This window comes from Mya arenaria, chromosome 11 (genome assembly GCF_026914265.1).
Source record: "Mya arenaria isolate MELC-2E11 chromosome 11, ASM2691426v1".
Lineage (NCBI taxonomy): Eukaryota > Metazoa > Mollusca > Bivalvia > Myida > Myidae > Mya > Mya arenaria.
This window is the reverse complement of record NC_069132.1, coordinates 65,315,351-65,331,588: the sequence shown is the minus strand read 5'-3', so window position 1 is coordinate 65,331,588 and position 16,238 is coordinate 65,315,351. Positions and strand designations below refer to the sequence as shown.

General features: G+C 35.2%; 3 protein-coding genes across 3 annotated transcripts in view; 2 read left to right on the top strand and 1 right to left on the bottom strand.

The window, feature by feature from the left end:
• The first annotated feature begins 2,319 nt into the window (after positions 1–2,319).
• LOC128209678 (uncharacterized) lies at positions 2,320–5,114 on the top strand. The gene is made up of 2 exons (XM_052913823.1): positions 2,320–3,566; positions 4,387–5,114. Exons 1-2 carry the CDS (start codon positions 2,816–2,818, stop codon positions 4,911–4,913), a joined length of 1,278 nt encoding a protein of 425 aa, XP_052769783.1. The 5' UTR covers positions 2,320–2,815; the 3' UTR covers positions 4,914–5,114.
• A 1,663-nt stretch (positions 5,115–6,777) lies between these two features.
• On the top strand, positions 6,778–11,815 carry LOC128208907 (tRNA (adenine(58)-N(1))-methyltransferase catalytic subunit TRMT61A-like). Its single transcript, XM_052912605.1, has 4 exons — positions 6,778–7,133; positions 8,224–8,346; positions 9,695–9,838; positions 11,027–11,815. The coding sequence occupies exons 1-4, from the start codon at positions 6,809–6,811 to the stop codon at positions 11,557–11,559; spliced, it is 1,125 nt and encodes a 374-aa protein (XP_052768565.1). The 5' UTR covers positions 6,778–6,808; the 3' UTR covers positions 11,560–11,815.
• Positions 11,816–11,954: 139 nt separating this feature from the next.
• The window catches only part of LOC128208906 (leucine-rich repeat-containing protein 58-like), a 40,244-nt gene continuing 35,960 nt past the window's right edge, over positions 11,955–16,238 (bottom strand). The window contains exon 13 of the mRNA XM_052912603.1: positions 11,955–15,597. Coding sequence (XP_052768563.1) covers positions 15,452–15,597 — 146 coding nt within the window. The 3' untranslated portion in view covers positions 11,955–15,451. The remainder of the gene's footprint in view (positions 15,598–16,238) is intronic.

Sequence of the window (16,238 nt, the reverse complement as noted above, 5' to 3'; positions counted from 1 at the left end):
AAACTGCCGCCTGATGTATCACCAAATCAAGCTTCGGAAATGATACAAGGGCGGGGCTCTTTAAGCGGCATAGACTTCACTTTGTTTCATTTAAAATGGTCACTGACCTGTAAACCTGTGGTTTATAGGTCCGTGAAATGGTGAAGACAAATAAAAGTTACCTTTTTTTAAACTCTTCACTTGAAGCAAAGTGTTGCCTTCCGACGTAGCATTTATGACGTAATTTACACACTTATACCTATCCCCTTCAAATTACAAGCCCGACACACAGGCTACAATGCTGGGTCCATCAGTTATCCAATAAACTTTACCATATTAATCCACTGGCACCGGATGTTCAAACTCTAAATAAAAAAAATAAAAATAAAAAAAAATCGAGTTATTTCAAACTCGAAATAAAAATGCCAAAAATGCGGAAAAAAACATTAAAAATACTTATTTTCATAAATATGCAATTGGGCAAAGTACGGGGAATGCGGCAATAACAATTATACCTACATGACGAGGAAAATGGTTCAAATACATGAACTTTTGATAAACCATTAATTCTTGTCATATATTTATTACTGGGAAACACAAGAAAGCGATGCATTTTTATAAATGTTTAATACCAGACTGGTTCATGATATTCTCAGAACAACAAGTCATTCGGAACTCCTCGGCCATTTTTTTTTTCAAAAATAACCTCGGGATGTATTTGGACGGTTTAAATACTCAAACATTCGGAACTCCTCGGCCATTTTTTCAAAAACAACCTCGGATGTATGCCGGTACATCTGTTGAAGTAGTCCGTATTTTTTTTTAATAAAAGCATTAATTAAATGTAGTGTTTAAGAGTTGTATTCATTGCTCTCAGTTTAAATTGATTGCCAGTGAAGTATATTATTGCAAACATAATTACGATTCCCAAGAGTTAAGTCATAAATTTTAACTACTAAATAAGATTACTACGCGATCTATTTGCAGCGGACTTAAACGTACCACTTTTTAAGTATGTAAACTGTCCATATACATCCGAGGTTGTTTTTGAAAAAATGGCCGAGGAGCTCCGAATGATACTCAAAAAGAGGTACGTTTAAGTCCGCTGCAAGTAGATCGCGTAGTAATTTTATTTAGCAGTTAAACTTTGTGACTTAACTCTCTTGGGATTCTTGATTATGTTTGCAATAATACAATTCAATGACAATCAATTTAAACTTAGATTAATAAATACAACTGTAAATCAATAAATTCATTTAATGATATAATTCAAAATTTTACGAACTTCTTCCACAGATGTACCGGCATACTTCCGAGATTGTTTTTGAATAAAATGGCCGAGGAGTTCCAAATGAACAACAAGTGTACAAGAGGTCAAGAAGCATGGACCGTAGAGGTCATTATTATTTCATCACGACAATTCTGATTAAACATGAACACTTACTGGCCCTCATCGAATGTGCAGAACTTTTTCAAAACAATTGTGACCTGATTGGCAGCCTTTGTTTAAAGAAATCATGTGTTACAGAGGCGGGTCCAGAAATTCATAACTGGTGGCTGGGGATCACAACCGCCAAACCTTCAAAACTTTTATTTCACTGAGGTATTGAAATGAAACGTAGACGCCGTCATTCAAGAATACCTTTATAAATCTGATAAAGTGGACACACACACACTCTATATATATTATAAATTAATATTGTGAAGGCATCAATTTAAGTTTAAAATTTGGTGTTTTAGGGTTCATTTAATTGCAAACTAAAGGGCAAAGAACATTGTGCTCCCGCTAGATCCGCCACGGTGTTGATGGTCGCACATGACTTCCGCCGCTACATCCGCGTTCCAAATATAAGTACTGAAGTATCTAAACCATACGTTTATCTGGTTTGCCTCTCATTTGACATGTACAATGGAAAACATTTAGAGGGTTTTTTCTTGTAAATAAACTATGCTAAATGTGTAAATGACCAGTAGCGCATTGAATATCTTTTTAGTGATATATGTTTTGTGGTATTACCCCAATTAAATAATAATAATAATAATAAATATTTTACCATGTATATTTGTTGAATATTAGTCTAAAGACTTACGGTTCTGCTTAAATATAGATAACTTACAAGCTATTCTGTTTTTAGAAATCAATGCATCTTTCAAAACTTGATTGTCGGACATTTATTGTCTTTTAAAGTACTATATGCATTGCAAATATGAACAACTTAATTTATACTGTCTTATAAAGTACGGATTTTTAGCACAACAAAAGACAGCCTGAAATTCAATAGTGATTAGATATATTCCTTTCTTACTGAATGGATCTACAAAAGCACAACAACCGGATCAATTCAAAACTCCACCAGGTCGTATTACAAGCCAGTGAATCGAATATATAGTAATAAATGATACTATGAGTCACCCAATTTCTGTTCTGCATCCATGCCTGTACACGCTACAGTGAGGATGTTTCTTTTATTTAAGTACAGGTTGAATGTTCACTGTGTTCACGTTACAACGTATGTTGCGAACTCAGGTTGTTTATAGGGGAGCTTGAAAAAGAGGAAATAAACAGTGGAGTTTGAAAAAGTAATAAACATATAGGGGGTTTGAAAAAGAGGGAATTAACATATAGTGGATTTTGACGAGGGAATAAACATATAGGGTTTGAAAAATAGAAACATATATATAGTCATTATAGGGGAGTTTAAAAAAGAGGAAATAACATAGGGGAGTTTGATAAATAGGAAAACACATCGGGGAGTATGAAAAAGAGGAAATAAACACATAGGGGAGTTTAAAAAAAGAGGAAACAAACATATAGGGGAGTTTGAAAAAGAGGAACATGTATGCAACGTTTGTAAATTCAGACAGAAATGTTACAGACGAGGGAGCAGATAGTGAACGTGATAGTGAACGTGATGATAGTGAAAGTGAAAGGAGTGAAGATGGAGAAGAGAGACGAGCAGAAGAGAGCCATGAAAGAAGTGGACGATTTGTGGAGACTAGACACAATCCAGAGGTGTTCAAAATAAAACAATTCAATCAAGGCAACCAAGAAATGGCACCATTTTACAACGGTGTCACGCTTGAAGAGCGTATGGCAGAAGTAAGATCATCTATCTACTACATAAGGCAGAACTGGGGCAAGAGACATCAGTTTATGGAAGAACTTAAACACCTACTGCAAGATGGAGACGGGCTAGAATTTGAAGAAGAAACAACTCGTGCGCATTGCGTTCAGCTGTTTTCATCAGACCGTGATTGGTTAACACAAGAAAAAGCGCAACCTGCAGAATTAAATTATGAAGCTGTAAAACTGTATACATCCAAAGATGGACATAAAAAGATTTATCGCATTGCAAATTACATATTTAGACAGAAAGGCGATGTATCGCCAGAAATCATTCGTTGCATAGTGTTTCTTGTTGAGCTCATAAACATAGATTTGTTTAACTATTGTCTGAAGTTCCCAGGAAGAAGCGACTTTCAAGGAACTGTGTACAGAGGAATGGGGGTTACTGATGAAGATTTGGACGCATTTAAAGCTATGAGGGAAGAACCAATCAATAAAAGAAATGTTGCCGTGCCTCTTGGTATGTTCATTTCGATCTACCTGTATTTTCTGTATAAGCATTCCAGTTCATAAACGTTTTACTGCTTTACATTAATGGTATTTCAATAAATCAATAGTTTGTAATCAATAGTTATATCAATATTATAAATAATACGATGAAAATTACAGGGGCAAGTTCAGTAGTCGAAAATGAACTTGGTTTAGAGGCTCCAGGCAAAAGCCCAAACGACAATGAACTAGAGACACAAACATATAAACACCACAGAAACAAATACAAACACCACATACAGACCACACACTAATCAAAATAGATTAACCAATAAATGAGGGGATTGCCCCCTTCATTCGGAACTCCTCGGCCATTTTTATCGAAAACAACCTCTGATGTATGCCGGTACATCAGTTGAAGTAGTTCGTAATTTGTTTAATTATATCATTAATTAAATGTAGTGTTTTAGAGTTGTATTTATTGATCTAAGTTTAAATTGATTGCCATTGAAGTGCATTAATTATTGCAAACATAATAAAGATTCCCAAGTGTTAAGTCATTAAGTTTAACTGCTTAATAAAATTACTACGCGATCTACTTGCACTCGAGATGAGCAGCGATCTACTCAAAAACGTACCACTTTTTGAGTATGTAAACCGTCCAAATACATCCGAGGTTGTTTCCGATAAAAATGGCCGAGGAGCTCCGAATGTGCCGCCTTGGAACGGTCAGTGACACACGAGTTCACTGGAACCCGGCACTGTTTAACAATTGTGTACATTTGCTAGCATATATACGATATACGTATATATTATAATTATCCGTATTCATCCGTTTGTATCTGTTTCAGGACTATTTGCATCTAGTTCAAGCATAAAAGTCGCAAAGAAATTTATACGACAGACGCTCAAGGGTAGCAGTCTGCATCCACTGATGTTAAAGATTCATGTGATCAGCCTTAAACAAGAATACGTGAACATATATCGGGACCGCTTCCCGGGCGCTGAACTCACCACCATATGTGCAGTTGATATCCATGAGATTTCCCGCTTTCCAAAAGAAAAGGAAGTCCTTCTTCGCGGTCCTTTTATGGTCATATTAAACTTCTATGAAGACGAAAACATGCGTTTGCTGGGACAGCCATGTAATGTTGTTGAAGCGGTTATGTTGAATGCAAATCGAGATCACATTTCGACATCACACCTTGGGGATTTGGACGCGCGAGCACGAGACATCTTTGGTGCCATGGTTTCAGTGACGAGGAATGAGTATGCACGTGAATATTGCAAGAAGAATGGTCTGGTTGACGATGCACACGAATACACAAAGGCATTTGAAGATAGCATAACAAAGCTAAATGCAGTGCTTGAAAAGTGATATATAAACAAAAATACTTCAATTACTTGTTCTTTTTATCGGTTAAAACACGTCATAATTGTTGAAACGTCTGTTATTTTTACTGTACGTATAAAAGGTTATTATACAAATATAACTATTCGTGTATTGTTTTATTACTTTTATTCATTGTTTAATTAGTATTCTTGTATTATGTATAATACGTTTATGTAAGATATGTTGTCATTCATTTGCAGGCTTTCTGTTATGACTTCTTACTTCCAATAAAACTACAAGACAATAGTGGCTTTTTCCAATACCACGCACACGATTACACTACCACACTATTAAAATCATCTAATTTTTATTGTTTTTATATTTATTTTGTGATTTCAATTGAATTTCAACGAATGAATCGCTTAATGCATTGTGGTTATAATGAATTAGGTATACTGGATTTGTATAGTCGTTGGCACTTGAATATGAACAATTAACTTAGTCTGTAATGCGTGTACGTTAACTTAGTCTGTAATGCGTGTACACAATGTATAGAGACACTTGATGAAACAAACACACGCCAGTAGCATAATACAATGTGGTTACAATGAAGATAATGTTTAATTTGTTCGGTAAACCGAGTAAGAAGGAACATCATATGACAACCTGGCTTAGTTTCTGTTTGGCAACGACGGATTGTACTTGCAGTCATGCTCTTAGTTGTCGTTGTTTCCTTGGTTTAGTTTTAATAATAATATCCATGACCATTTCATAGTTTTCTTCCCTCCCACATACCCATCTAGCAATATTTTTTTTTTATCCGCCTTACTTGTTGCCTCCAAAGTCTTTACCTGTCGAGTGATTTGGACGTCATTTTATAAAGAATCTTCGGAGATATTTTGAACTTCCCTACATCTTGGACAAACTTCGTTATCTTTAGTAGGGAAAGGATGATTAATTCATTCACTACTGTTTAACATTTCTCCTAGGTACGTATTATTTGATAAAATTTAAGTTGAAACTGAGAAATGAATGAACTCTTTTCAAACCCATACGTCACTACCATTCTAAGAATAACCAATGTGTATTTATATTAAAATTCTACGCGTATAGGATTGTTTCTGATTTTTAGCATTACTTAAAGCTGCACTCTCACAGATTGAACGTTTTGACAACCTTTTTTTTAGCTTTTGTCTTCAAACGAGCCATTTTATGCGAAGGTGCATGGAAACCAGTGATATACGATTGCTGACTAAAAATTAGATCGCAGATTTTCATATTTAAGTTAAAAAAATGTTGTTTTATGTATTTTTCTTAAACCGTTAGTAACGCTTTTAGCCATAAAACATTATTTGTCGAGAGGAAATATGAAAACCTGCGATCTGATCTTTTGTCAGCAGTCTTATATCACTGGTTTGCAGATATTTACGTAAAAATTGGTTCATTCCAAGACAAAAAAAGGTTGTCAAAACAATCAGTCTGTGTGAGTGCAGCTTTAAAGTGTATATAGCTTTTCTTGCGTAATCACAATGTGATGATTTTCAGTTACATTTAATTGTTTGCAATTATTAATAAATGGAACTCCCAGAACATTGTATCAATAACTTTAGCATTTTCGTATCGCTTTCTGCAAAAATAACGCATAAACTGAAGGATAATACAACAAAATATCCAAATCACTGTCAAAATTGCGCCCCCTTTAAATAACGCTTAATCCTAGATCAACACATGCAATGTAAGCATGAAATTATAATCTGTAGGATTTAAAGAGATAGCGTGTATTTTGGGGCTTGTGACCGTTTTTTAAAAATATGAAATTAGATTAACTGAGGTGCCATATTAGTTAGTATGATTTAACCCAATTTGTGACCACTGTCTGAGTTACTTCCCTTGTCGCATGTAACAAACTTCCGGTTTTCACAAGACAAAAACGTGCAAAAATGAGTTTCGCCAATTACAAGAAAAATGTGGAGGCCGGAGACACTGTCATGTTATATCTCGGCTTTGATAATATGCACACTTTTGTTGTGAACAAAGGAATCGTTTTTCAAACAAGATATGGCGCTCTGAAACACGCAGATTTGATCGGGGTTCAGTACGGTAGCAAGATTCAGTTGAAAAATGGATATTTATATATTCTCCACCCTACACCGGAGTTTTGGACCTGTAATCTACCACACAGAACTCAGATTTTATATTCGACAGACATCAGCCTCATTACAATGCAACTGGATCTCAAACCGGGCTCTGTTGTTGTTGAGTCAGGTAATGTCAAAGTCCAGGCTTCTGTTTTTTAAAACTAACAAAATTATATTTCCTCATTAAAATCGCTACCCCAGGTCTGGGGAATAGTGGGGACTTTGACTTTCGGCAAAGTCCCCGACCTGCGGGGAGGGACTGCTCTTCAACCCCCTGCCAAATGCCCCACACCCAAGGGACTCTAGTTAAGGCCCATTCTCCACTAAGTCTATATTTGGCAGGAAGACAAAACCACCGCACTGCGGGGCTACCTGGAAGGTAAAAACACGGCCCATTTCCCCGGCTATCCCCGGTATACCCCCAGACCTGGGAGGGGAGGGGGGGTTACAATTGACTGGTGCATATTTCCTGAAGTACCAGGTCAAGGAAATTGCAAAATATGCACATGGGGCCATCTTATCAAGAAATCAATATTTTGGTGTAATAAGAAAATGTAAAGGCCTTTATGGCTTGTTGGGCCCAAAGTGCCTAGCCTAGGCTTATTACTGACATGCATTTATTGTACCAACATGCTTTCATTCCCACCGCAAAGATCCTGATCAAAACTCTCAGAATCAACAGTGACAATTAAAAGCTTTGCTGCTTCAGATCGTTATGGTTGACTGACAACTTTTACTTTATTTCCAAACTCCTAATTTAATGACACCCTCAGACAATAATCTTTTCCCTCACTCCAATAATTGGCCCCCTTTTGTTTACAATCATCTGCAGACACAACTACCGTAAATGACTATTTTTTCCTACTTTAAAAAAAAATCCTCCTACTTTAATCCCTACTTTTTTGTTATTGGTCACTTGAAAGCCTGTAATTTGGACGACTCAATAAGATGTGCTTTTAACGTGAAGTTTTCCAAGGTTTAGTCACAACCTATATTGTCCATTGTTTCTGATACATGTAGTAAAGCTAAACATATATTTAACAACTGGTAAGGATTTAATTACATGTAGGCTATAGCTTTTTGTAATTTGAGACAAAGAAAATTCATTTATTCATCCATTCAACCATTCATCTCTTATATCTAAGCTGCTTATATCCTCTTGCAATGGAATAGCTTCTTGTTCATCAGTATGATTTATCTCATACATGTATTTGCAGGTACAGGTAGTGGATCTCTCTCTCATGCCATCATCCGGACAATTGCCCCTACTGGCCACCTCCACACCTTTGAGTTTCATGACCAAAGAGCAAAGATAGCAGAAGAGGAATTCAAAACTCATGGTTTGTAAAGTGAAAGATATAGAAAATTTATGTATACATACTCTTTTAGGCCACAAGAAATTGATCATTTGTTCATTGGATCTACAGCACCTATTTTTTCAGATTAAAAAGAAGTTTTTTTGTTGTTGTTTTTGTTTGCTCGCTTAATTGTTTTCTCACAATAATCTGCAGAACAAAAGATTAATTTGTTGTGGCCTTAACACTGGGATTATCATCTAATGAAATATTGTATTAATATATATATATATAAATAATTTATCTGGTTCAAAAAAATTACTCATTTGAGTCTTGCTTAGAAAATTTAAAAATAAATAATTTGCATATCATCAGCTGTGTTCACAAAATTTGTCTAACTTCAAAAGTCCAGTCTGTTAATCTTGCTACCGTATTTTCTCGACTATAAGACGGGTAAATTGGGTCCCGATTTTTACCCCCAAAGAAGGGGACCCGTCTTATAAGGGAGTCGATAAAATATTAAAAAAAGATTCAAGTCAAAATCAGTAAAATTTTACATAGGGTATTCGTCTACCCAGTATATCGTCTGCTGATACAAGTATGGGGCAATTAAGTAAACAACAACACGAAATATCTTCACCGCGCGTGCTCTGACGTCACACAGTGTACCGTTATATCTGCATTTTTTCTCATGGCGCGTGTCAGTATAATTAGTTTGACAGATATATCAAATCAATAAATTGGAATCTTAATATGATGTAGGTACCTAACTGTCAATTTGATTAAGCAAACAAATGACAATGCGAATATGAATCCTTTATGTTCGTCGCCAATCAAGGGACAATATTGCCTGAAGCATTATTGCTAAACAAACACCTATTTATGCCGCGGCTTTTCGCAGTTATGTTATTAAAGCCATTTATTTTGCCGAAGAACTTCATTGGTGTCTTCAATAAAAAAACTAAAACAAACATATGTTGTTATTGATTAATTATTACAATTCCGATAAGTAACGACCTGTCCTGCAAACTTATGTACTCATTTTTAACCTACCTCCAAATAGAGAGCTCACAGTTGACTGCCATTTTCTTTGAGGAAAACAAAAACAGTTACCGCGAAAGTCGATAATTGTCCGTTGAGCTTGAACATTTTTACACATTAGGAAGAATTTTAGCATTTTAGATTTGCTTAAAAATTGACCCCGTCTTATAAGCGAGTCGAAACAAAAAGCACCAGATTTCATGGGCAAAGTTAGGGGGCCGTCTTATAAGCGAATCGCCTTATAGTCGAGAAAATACGGTAAACTGTTATTACAAAACTAAATCACAAGTAAACAAAACATGTATTTGATATTATTGTCTCTTTGTTTTTTTAACTTTACCAAACATTTCAGGAGTCTCTGAGTATGTAACAGTGACCCACAGGGATGTATGTGAAGCAGGGTTTCAGTTGGACCATGTGGCAGACGCAGTGTTTTTGGACCTTCCAAAACCTTGGCTGGCGATCCCAAGTGCAAAAAAAGCTCTGAAGTTATCAGGTATGCATATTCTATAGCCAGTGTGTATTCAAGTTGCTGTTGTTTTGATGGAAATTGTTTAATGCATACTCTGACTATAAGAGTAGAAGTACAACAAGGCATTTAAGTTTTCTCATGCCATCTTTGGTATAATAAAGTGTTTGAGTTTACTGTTTTGCTTTTATGACTGGTGACACAGTCTGATTAATTTAAAGTTTATTTGGTAGGAAAGGCTTTTGTGCTCCAACATACATGTAGCACATTTGAAGTATATTTGGTCAAATTATAAAGCTGGGGAGGCCATTTCATCTTTAATTCTAGAAACATTTTGAACTACTCCAGAGATAGTTTCATCTTGAATCTTGGGAGCAATTGGCACTTCTCCCGAGATGGTTTCATCTTGTGTCCTAGGAGCAGTTTGTTATGCTCTGGAGATTGTTTCATCTTGAATCTTTGGAGCAATTTGTACTGCCCCCGAGAGGTTTCATTTTGAACCCTGGGAGTAATTTGTACTGCTGCGGAGATAGTTTCGTCTTGAATCCTGGGAGCAATTTGTTCTGCTCCGAGAATAGTTTCATCTTGAATCCTGGGAGCAATTGTACTGCTGCGGAGATAGTTTCATCTTGAATCCTGGGAGCAATTTGTACTGCTCCGAGAATAGTTTCATCTTGAATCCTGGGAGCAATTTGTACTGCTGGGGAGATAGTTTCATCTTGAATCCTGAGAGCACTTTGTACTGCTCTGGAGATAGTTTCATCTTGAATTTTAGGAGCAATTTGTACTGCTCAGTGCTGCGGAGATAGTTTCATCTTGAATCCTGGGAGCAATTTATACTGCTCCGAGAATAGTTTCATCTTGAATCCTGGGAGCAATTTGTACTGCTCTGGAGATAGTTTCATCTTGAATTTTAGGAGCAGTTTTTACTGCTCCGGAGATAGTTACATCTAGAAGAAATTTCCTTCAAATGAGAATTTCAACATTGAATTTCAATGCTAGAACTGCACTGTTGAAAATCACTCTTCGTAATTGCTTCTAGTATTCTTGATGAACGAACCCCTTTTGCCCCCAGTACTTATGCCTCATCGGCTAGGATTCTTATAATAAAAAAAAATTCTCTTCTGAACTAATCTGTTATACAGAGCTTATTTGTATTGTAGATTGTCTTTGTTGACTTTAAATAAATATTACCTTATTTTCCATGCATTTCAGGGGGAAGGGTGTGCTCATTCTCGCCATGCATTGAACAAGTGCAGAAAACTTGTGAAACATTGACTCAGCTAGGATTTCATGACCTCAAGACCATGGAGTGTTTGTTGAGAAATTTTGATGTACGGACTATCAACTTACCCTCTGCTGACCTTGGGCCAGAAAATCAAGTTACAGATGAAAAAGGTGAAAATAGTGAAGAAACTGAATTACAAGATATCGAAGAAGTTAAAAAGGTAAATGAAGTTACTAAAAGTGTTGATGAAGTCAGTGATGCAAAGAAAGACTTACTTGAATGTGGAGGTAGTGAGGAAAAAGGTGACACAAAGACCAAACGAGAGGCTGATGACAACAGAACTGATAGGTCAAAAAAGAAGTTTAAATCTGACAAGGAAAAGGGCAAAAATACGAGGCATGACTTTGATCTGATCGGCTACAAAGATGAGAAGAGTTTTTTCTTTAAGACTGCTGCTCCTGTAAACCAAATGCCGGGGCATACTGGGTTTCTGACATTCGCGTCCTTGTACCCTTGTTAAGACTATAAATTTTAGTGAACTTTCCCCATAAAGTTCATTGGATGAATTTCAACAATTAAAATATCTTTAATTCATTAGTATTAAAATGGCTCAGAAAATGATGTTATTACTCAGCTGTTTATGCATGTAGTAAAGTGGCATTGCTGTGATGGAATGGGCTGATATTTCTTTTTGGTTATGTAGGGGATGTTTATCACAGTGACACACTATTTAGCTGTGTGTTTTTTTAGGAAAAAAATAAATATGATTGATGGCATATTTAATCAAATTAAACATCTAGATTTCTTAAAGATTCCACACAATAAATTAATGAGTTAATTTGGCACTAAAATAGTTGATAGGTATATATCTTTGATCCGAGTACACATGACATATATACATATGTGTTGTCATGGATACCAGAATATTAATTGGCAGCGTTTTATAAAATACACCAATTTTCTACTATTGATTCAGTTTGCATTGAACTTAATTTGCACAATTTACATTTTCAACATTTATTTTTATGTCAATGTTTTGCTAACTTTCTAGACAACCTTCACAGTAACATGCATGGCAAACGCATGCTTACGCTCATTAATTTTTCAGAGAACTCGTGCAGTTATGTGCAGGGCAAATGTATGCTTGTTCTCATTAATTTTTACTCGATAGTTATGCAATCGGTATAACTGGAGATACATTTTAGTCATAGTTATGGGACTTGCCAGTCACATGACTCAGTCCTTATTATATCCATAGGTAGGTTTACTAATGCCTATGTGTCCGTCACATTGCTTGGTCCCTGAAATTTGTTGTGTCCCATGCAGCTCCAAAAGTAATGCATTAATACTATACTTGGACAGGGAAAGATCATAGGCATGTTGGTCAGCATTGGAAATTGTGTATCTGCAATTTGAGTGGTATTTCAGTTAATCTAACAAGAGTTATGGCCCTTGACTTAATAAAAATAGTCTGAAAATTACCGTTCCTGCATCCAGACAGGATCTTGGGCATTCTTCTTCAGTTGGTTATCAGTTACGGCACAAGACTAAATGCCCCCTGCTGATATCACTAAACCTTTGGCCATACCATTTCAATTTGCGAAAACAGACAAGTTAAAAAATGAAAAATAAAAGACCAACACAGCATTGATATATTTTCTTTCTATTCCATACATATTTGTGTACGAGCTCAACAATGGCAAAAGCACATTTGACAAAAGTAAAAATAATGACATAAAACACAGTACAGTGTTTTGAAATAATGAAGAAGCAATTTTACAAAATTCACTGCAGCTACATTTTGTTTTGCATACATGTACAACTTAAAATGAGATTACAATAAATAATTAAATATGAAATATCAATATAAAACATTTATGGATATCAAAGGCACCAATATATGACTAGAATTCTGGATCACATAGTCATAAAAACAGTTAAACAGTTAAATACATGTTCTTAACTTCTATGATGAAATATTACGGCAACTGAAAATACCAAATTAACACTCTGTGGACTAAACTATGTTTGATCTACTAGAGAGATGTTATATTAATTTATACAGTTGGAACTAACTTCTTTATAGTTGACATTAAGTATAACTTATATTAAATACATAAGGTGTTTCTTCTACAGATGACATTAAGTTTATCTTCTATAGTTGACATTTAGTGTGCTAGAGTAGAATGTTGCGAAGGAATCTACAATGATCACACCATCTACAATGTAAGTACATGTTATGATGTAGTCATAAAGATTTCATTGAAATGATAACCATACAAAATATTTTTTACACAAATTCTCTACGGAAACACATTTCAATACATTCCCTTTTTGAAATTTGTACCAAATTGGAAAACTGCTATCTTTTTTTCGCGTTCATTAATTACTTCTTATATCAGCAGCAATTAGTAGCATGTGAATAGATTACAACAAAATTCACTTATACGCACACTACGTATTGAACGCTGCCCTTGACAATGTGGTACAAAACACATACAACACCCACTACCCTCGTGTTTAAAATGATACAACTGTCGCTCCATGCTCGTATATTATTTCACTAACTCGGGTAGTGGTGCAGTTACTATTATATTTACTTCTTAAATTACAACTGATAAATTGATTGCAAGATTTTCATCCATTCTTTTTATATGGGGGCGAGGTTACATTCCTAGATGACTGCCTCGCCATTAAATATGTGTTCATGCTCTTTCTTATGGCATAAGGGACCATATACATGTGTTTCTAGACAAACACCATCGTAACAAACGCCGTTCCCGGACAGAACAGATCCTAGTTCAACATTTTTATTTGAGTCAATAAATTTTAAGGGGAGGAAGAAAGAGGCAGGGATGAAAATCTAGCAATTAATTAATAGTCTCCAAACAAAAAATAATGTCATGTTTGTTAACACACGTTCATAAATAAAAATATAAATCCAACATACATAAAATCCTGGTGATAAATCCATAAAAGTGACACTTCATAACACATACAGGTAGATAAGGCATGTTTTAATGCAAGAGAAAACAATGCAGTTTAACAAAAAATCTGGTCCCTTTTCTGTCCTGAATTTAAAATGGAAACTGTATGTAAAATGATAATGAACTAGGAATATTTGTAAGTTGTGATAAAAATAATGCATTCTCATTTTAAAAGGCTACAATTAAAAGGTAACTTCAGAAGACGGTTACTTTTCTATAAATAAAATGCAAAAATAATAAAAACAAAACAAAAAGTTCTTTCTCAGACATCAAACAGTTACGGTATAAATATGTGCACCCAAGTAATATCTATTTTTACAGTAGTGCAAGCATGTTTTACATAATCAGCTCAGTCTTGATAATATCTGTCATGTGTTACTGGTCAGACTGAAAAAACTGACCCGATGGCACGTGCATATTATAGCCTCTTTCAAGGATTGCCACTTATACTCGTAAAACGTACAGTAAAGGAAATAAGAAGAGGCACGATGCTGTGGATGACTAAACTGGTATGGGGTATGGCTTAACAGGGAATAACAGATCCAGACAAAAATCTTCAGCACAGGTAAAATCACTGGAAATGCCGTTCTCCTGTGCAAGAATGATAAATAATTCATGAATGTGATTGTGCTGGTAGATAGGAAACATGATGTAAAACACAAGATTTTGATTTTTCTTCTTAAGACCTGCTCCCACCTGTTGGGCTAAAAAGTTAAAATGAAAAATTAAGCACCAAAGAATGGTTGTGTGGCAATGATGATTGACATCTAAAATGTAACACACGCAGAGAAAAAAAGTAGGAGTGGATCTCGATTAAATGTAGGCTGACCACGCTGTGTGTGCATCCACTTTGTCATGGTAACAAAATGCAGTAAATCAACCCCAAGGCATGTCAGAGCATCCACTAAAATATAATCCTGTCCAACAATAATCGGGGCCGATTTTGATATAAATTTGATTTGAAGAGAATAGCTTCTAAAATAATTCTTTCACATGCAAGTAAGAAGAACAACAAAAAAATCAATACTAGTTCAGCTTATATGCCAAATAATTAAGATAATCATAGTGGTTAAAGGCAGATGGTTCCAAAATATTCTATATTTTAATGTCATACTTTTTTGAATTATTTCAATGATATGGCCTTTTTACATTAGCATCACCACATAAGGGAGAGAGTGGTCTAATAGTATAGGTGTCCACCTCTCACCCAAGAGGTTGTAGATTCGATCCCCACCAGGGGTACTTTCCCAAGGCCTTTCAAAATGGACACAGTACTGGTTTTTACCCAGGAAACGGACTCGAGAGTGATTCTTTAAAAAATCAGCTGTAGTCACAATCGAGCTAAAAGAAATAAGAACAAACTAACACCACATGAACAAAATGCTCTAAAATTCCAAAACGCCTAACAACTGTGGACTATGTGGCCTAAACAACATGTTGAGAGCAGACTTGTTTTAGGAGTGGGACAGTGAAGCTGTAGGGGTTAAAGGTGACAGGAACAATCTCTGCCTCGTGAACTTCAAACACAGGACTCTGACATATGCTACAGCAGCCAGCATTCTGCAACATGTCTGAAACAGAAAGAAGAATGAAAAATTATAAAAGTAATAATTTCAAAGCATTTATTTGGGAATTGAAAAAACAGCCAGCCATATGTTCTTCCAGTAATCTTTTCTGAAAAATGGTAAAACAACAATTTCAAAGCTTACATACTTCAAGTTTTTGTTGTTGTCTTTTTCCAATATTAAAGCTGATATTTGCTAATTTAAAAAAGAAGTTATTATTTAATCTTTATAAAACAAACATTATATTAAACAACACAATGAAAACTTTTAAAACATCTATAAAGGTAAATGTTATTTGTATTACAGTCAAACCTGTATTAAAAGGCCACCTTTGGAAAAAGGTCAAAGTGGCTGCTCTAGACAGGTGGCCACTTAATCCAGGTGGGAAATTTCTGCCACTTAAGCTTTGTTTAAACAGAGATCAATCATATATATATATCTTACAACCACCACACACCGAGATCAATATCATCATCATTATAGAAGTACGGTATAAATGTTTATACCGTACATGTAATATTTGTTTTAGGTATTGATGTTTTTCCCAAATGTGTAAAAAAATGCTCTGGAAAGCTCTTTTCAATTAAATAAGTTCTGTTTGAAAACTCTAGTTTATTGTTGTAATAGTAAAAAAGCCCACATATAAA

Coding starts and splice junctions, on each gene's coding strand:
- LOC128209678 (XM_052913823.1), top strand. CDS start 2,816: ATGTATGCAACGTTTGTAAATTCAGACAGAAATGTTACAGACGAGGGA. Junction 3,567..4,386: donor AAATGTTGCCGTGCCTCTTG/GTATGTTCATTT, acceptor TATCTGTTTCAG/GACTATTTGCATCTAGTTCA.
- LOC128208907 (XM_052912605.1), top strand. CDS start 6,809: ATGAGTTTCGCCAATTACAAGAAAAATGTGGAGGCCGGAGACACTGTC. Junction 7,134..8,223: donor CTCTGTTGTTGTTGAGTCAG/GTAATGTCAAAG, acceptor ATGTATTTGCAG/GTACAGGTAGTGGATCTCTC. Junction 8,347..9,694: donor AGAGGAATTCAAAACTCATG/GTTTGTAAAGTG, acceptor CAAACATTTCAG/GAGTCTCTGAGTATGTAACA.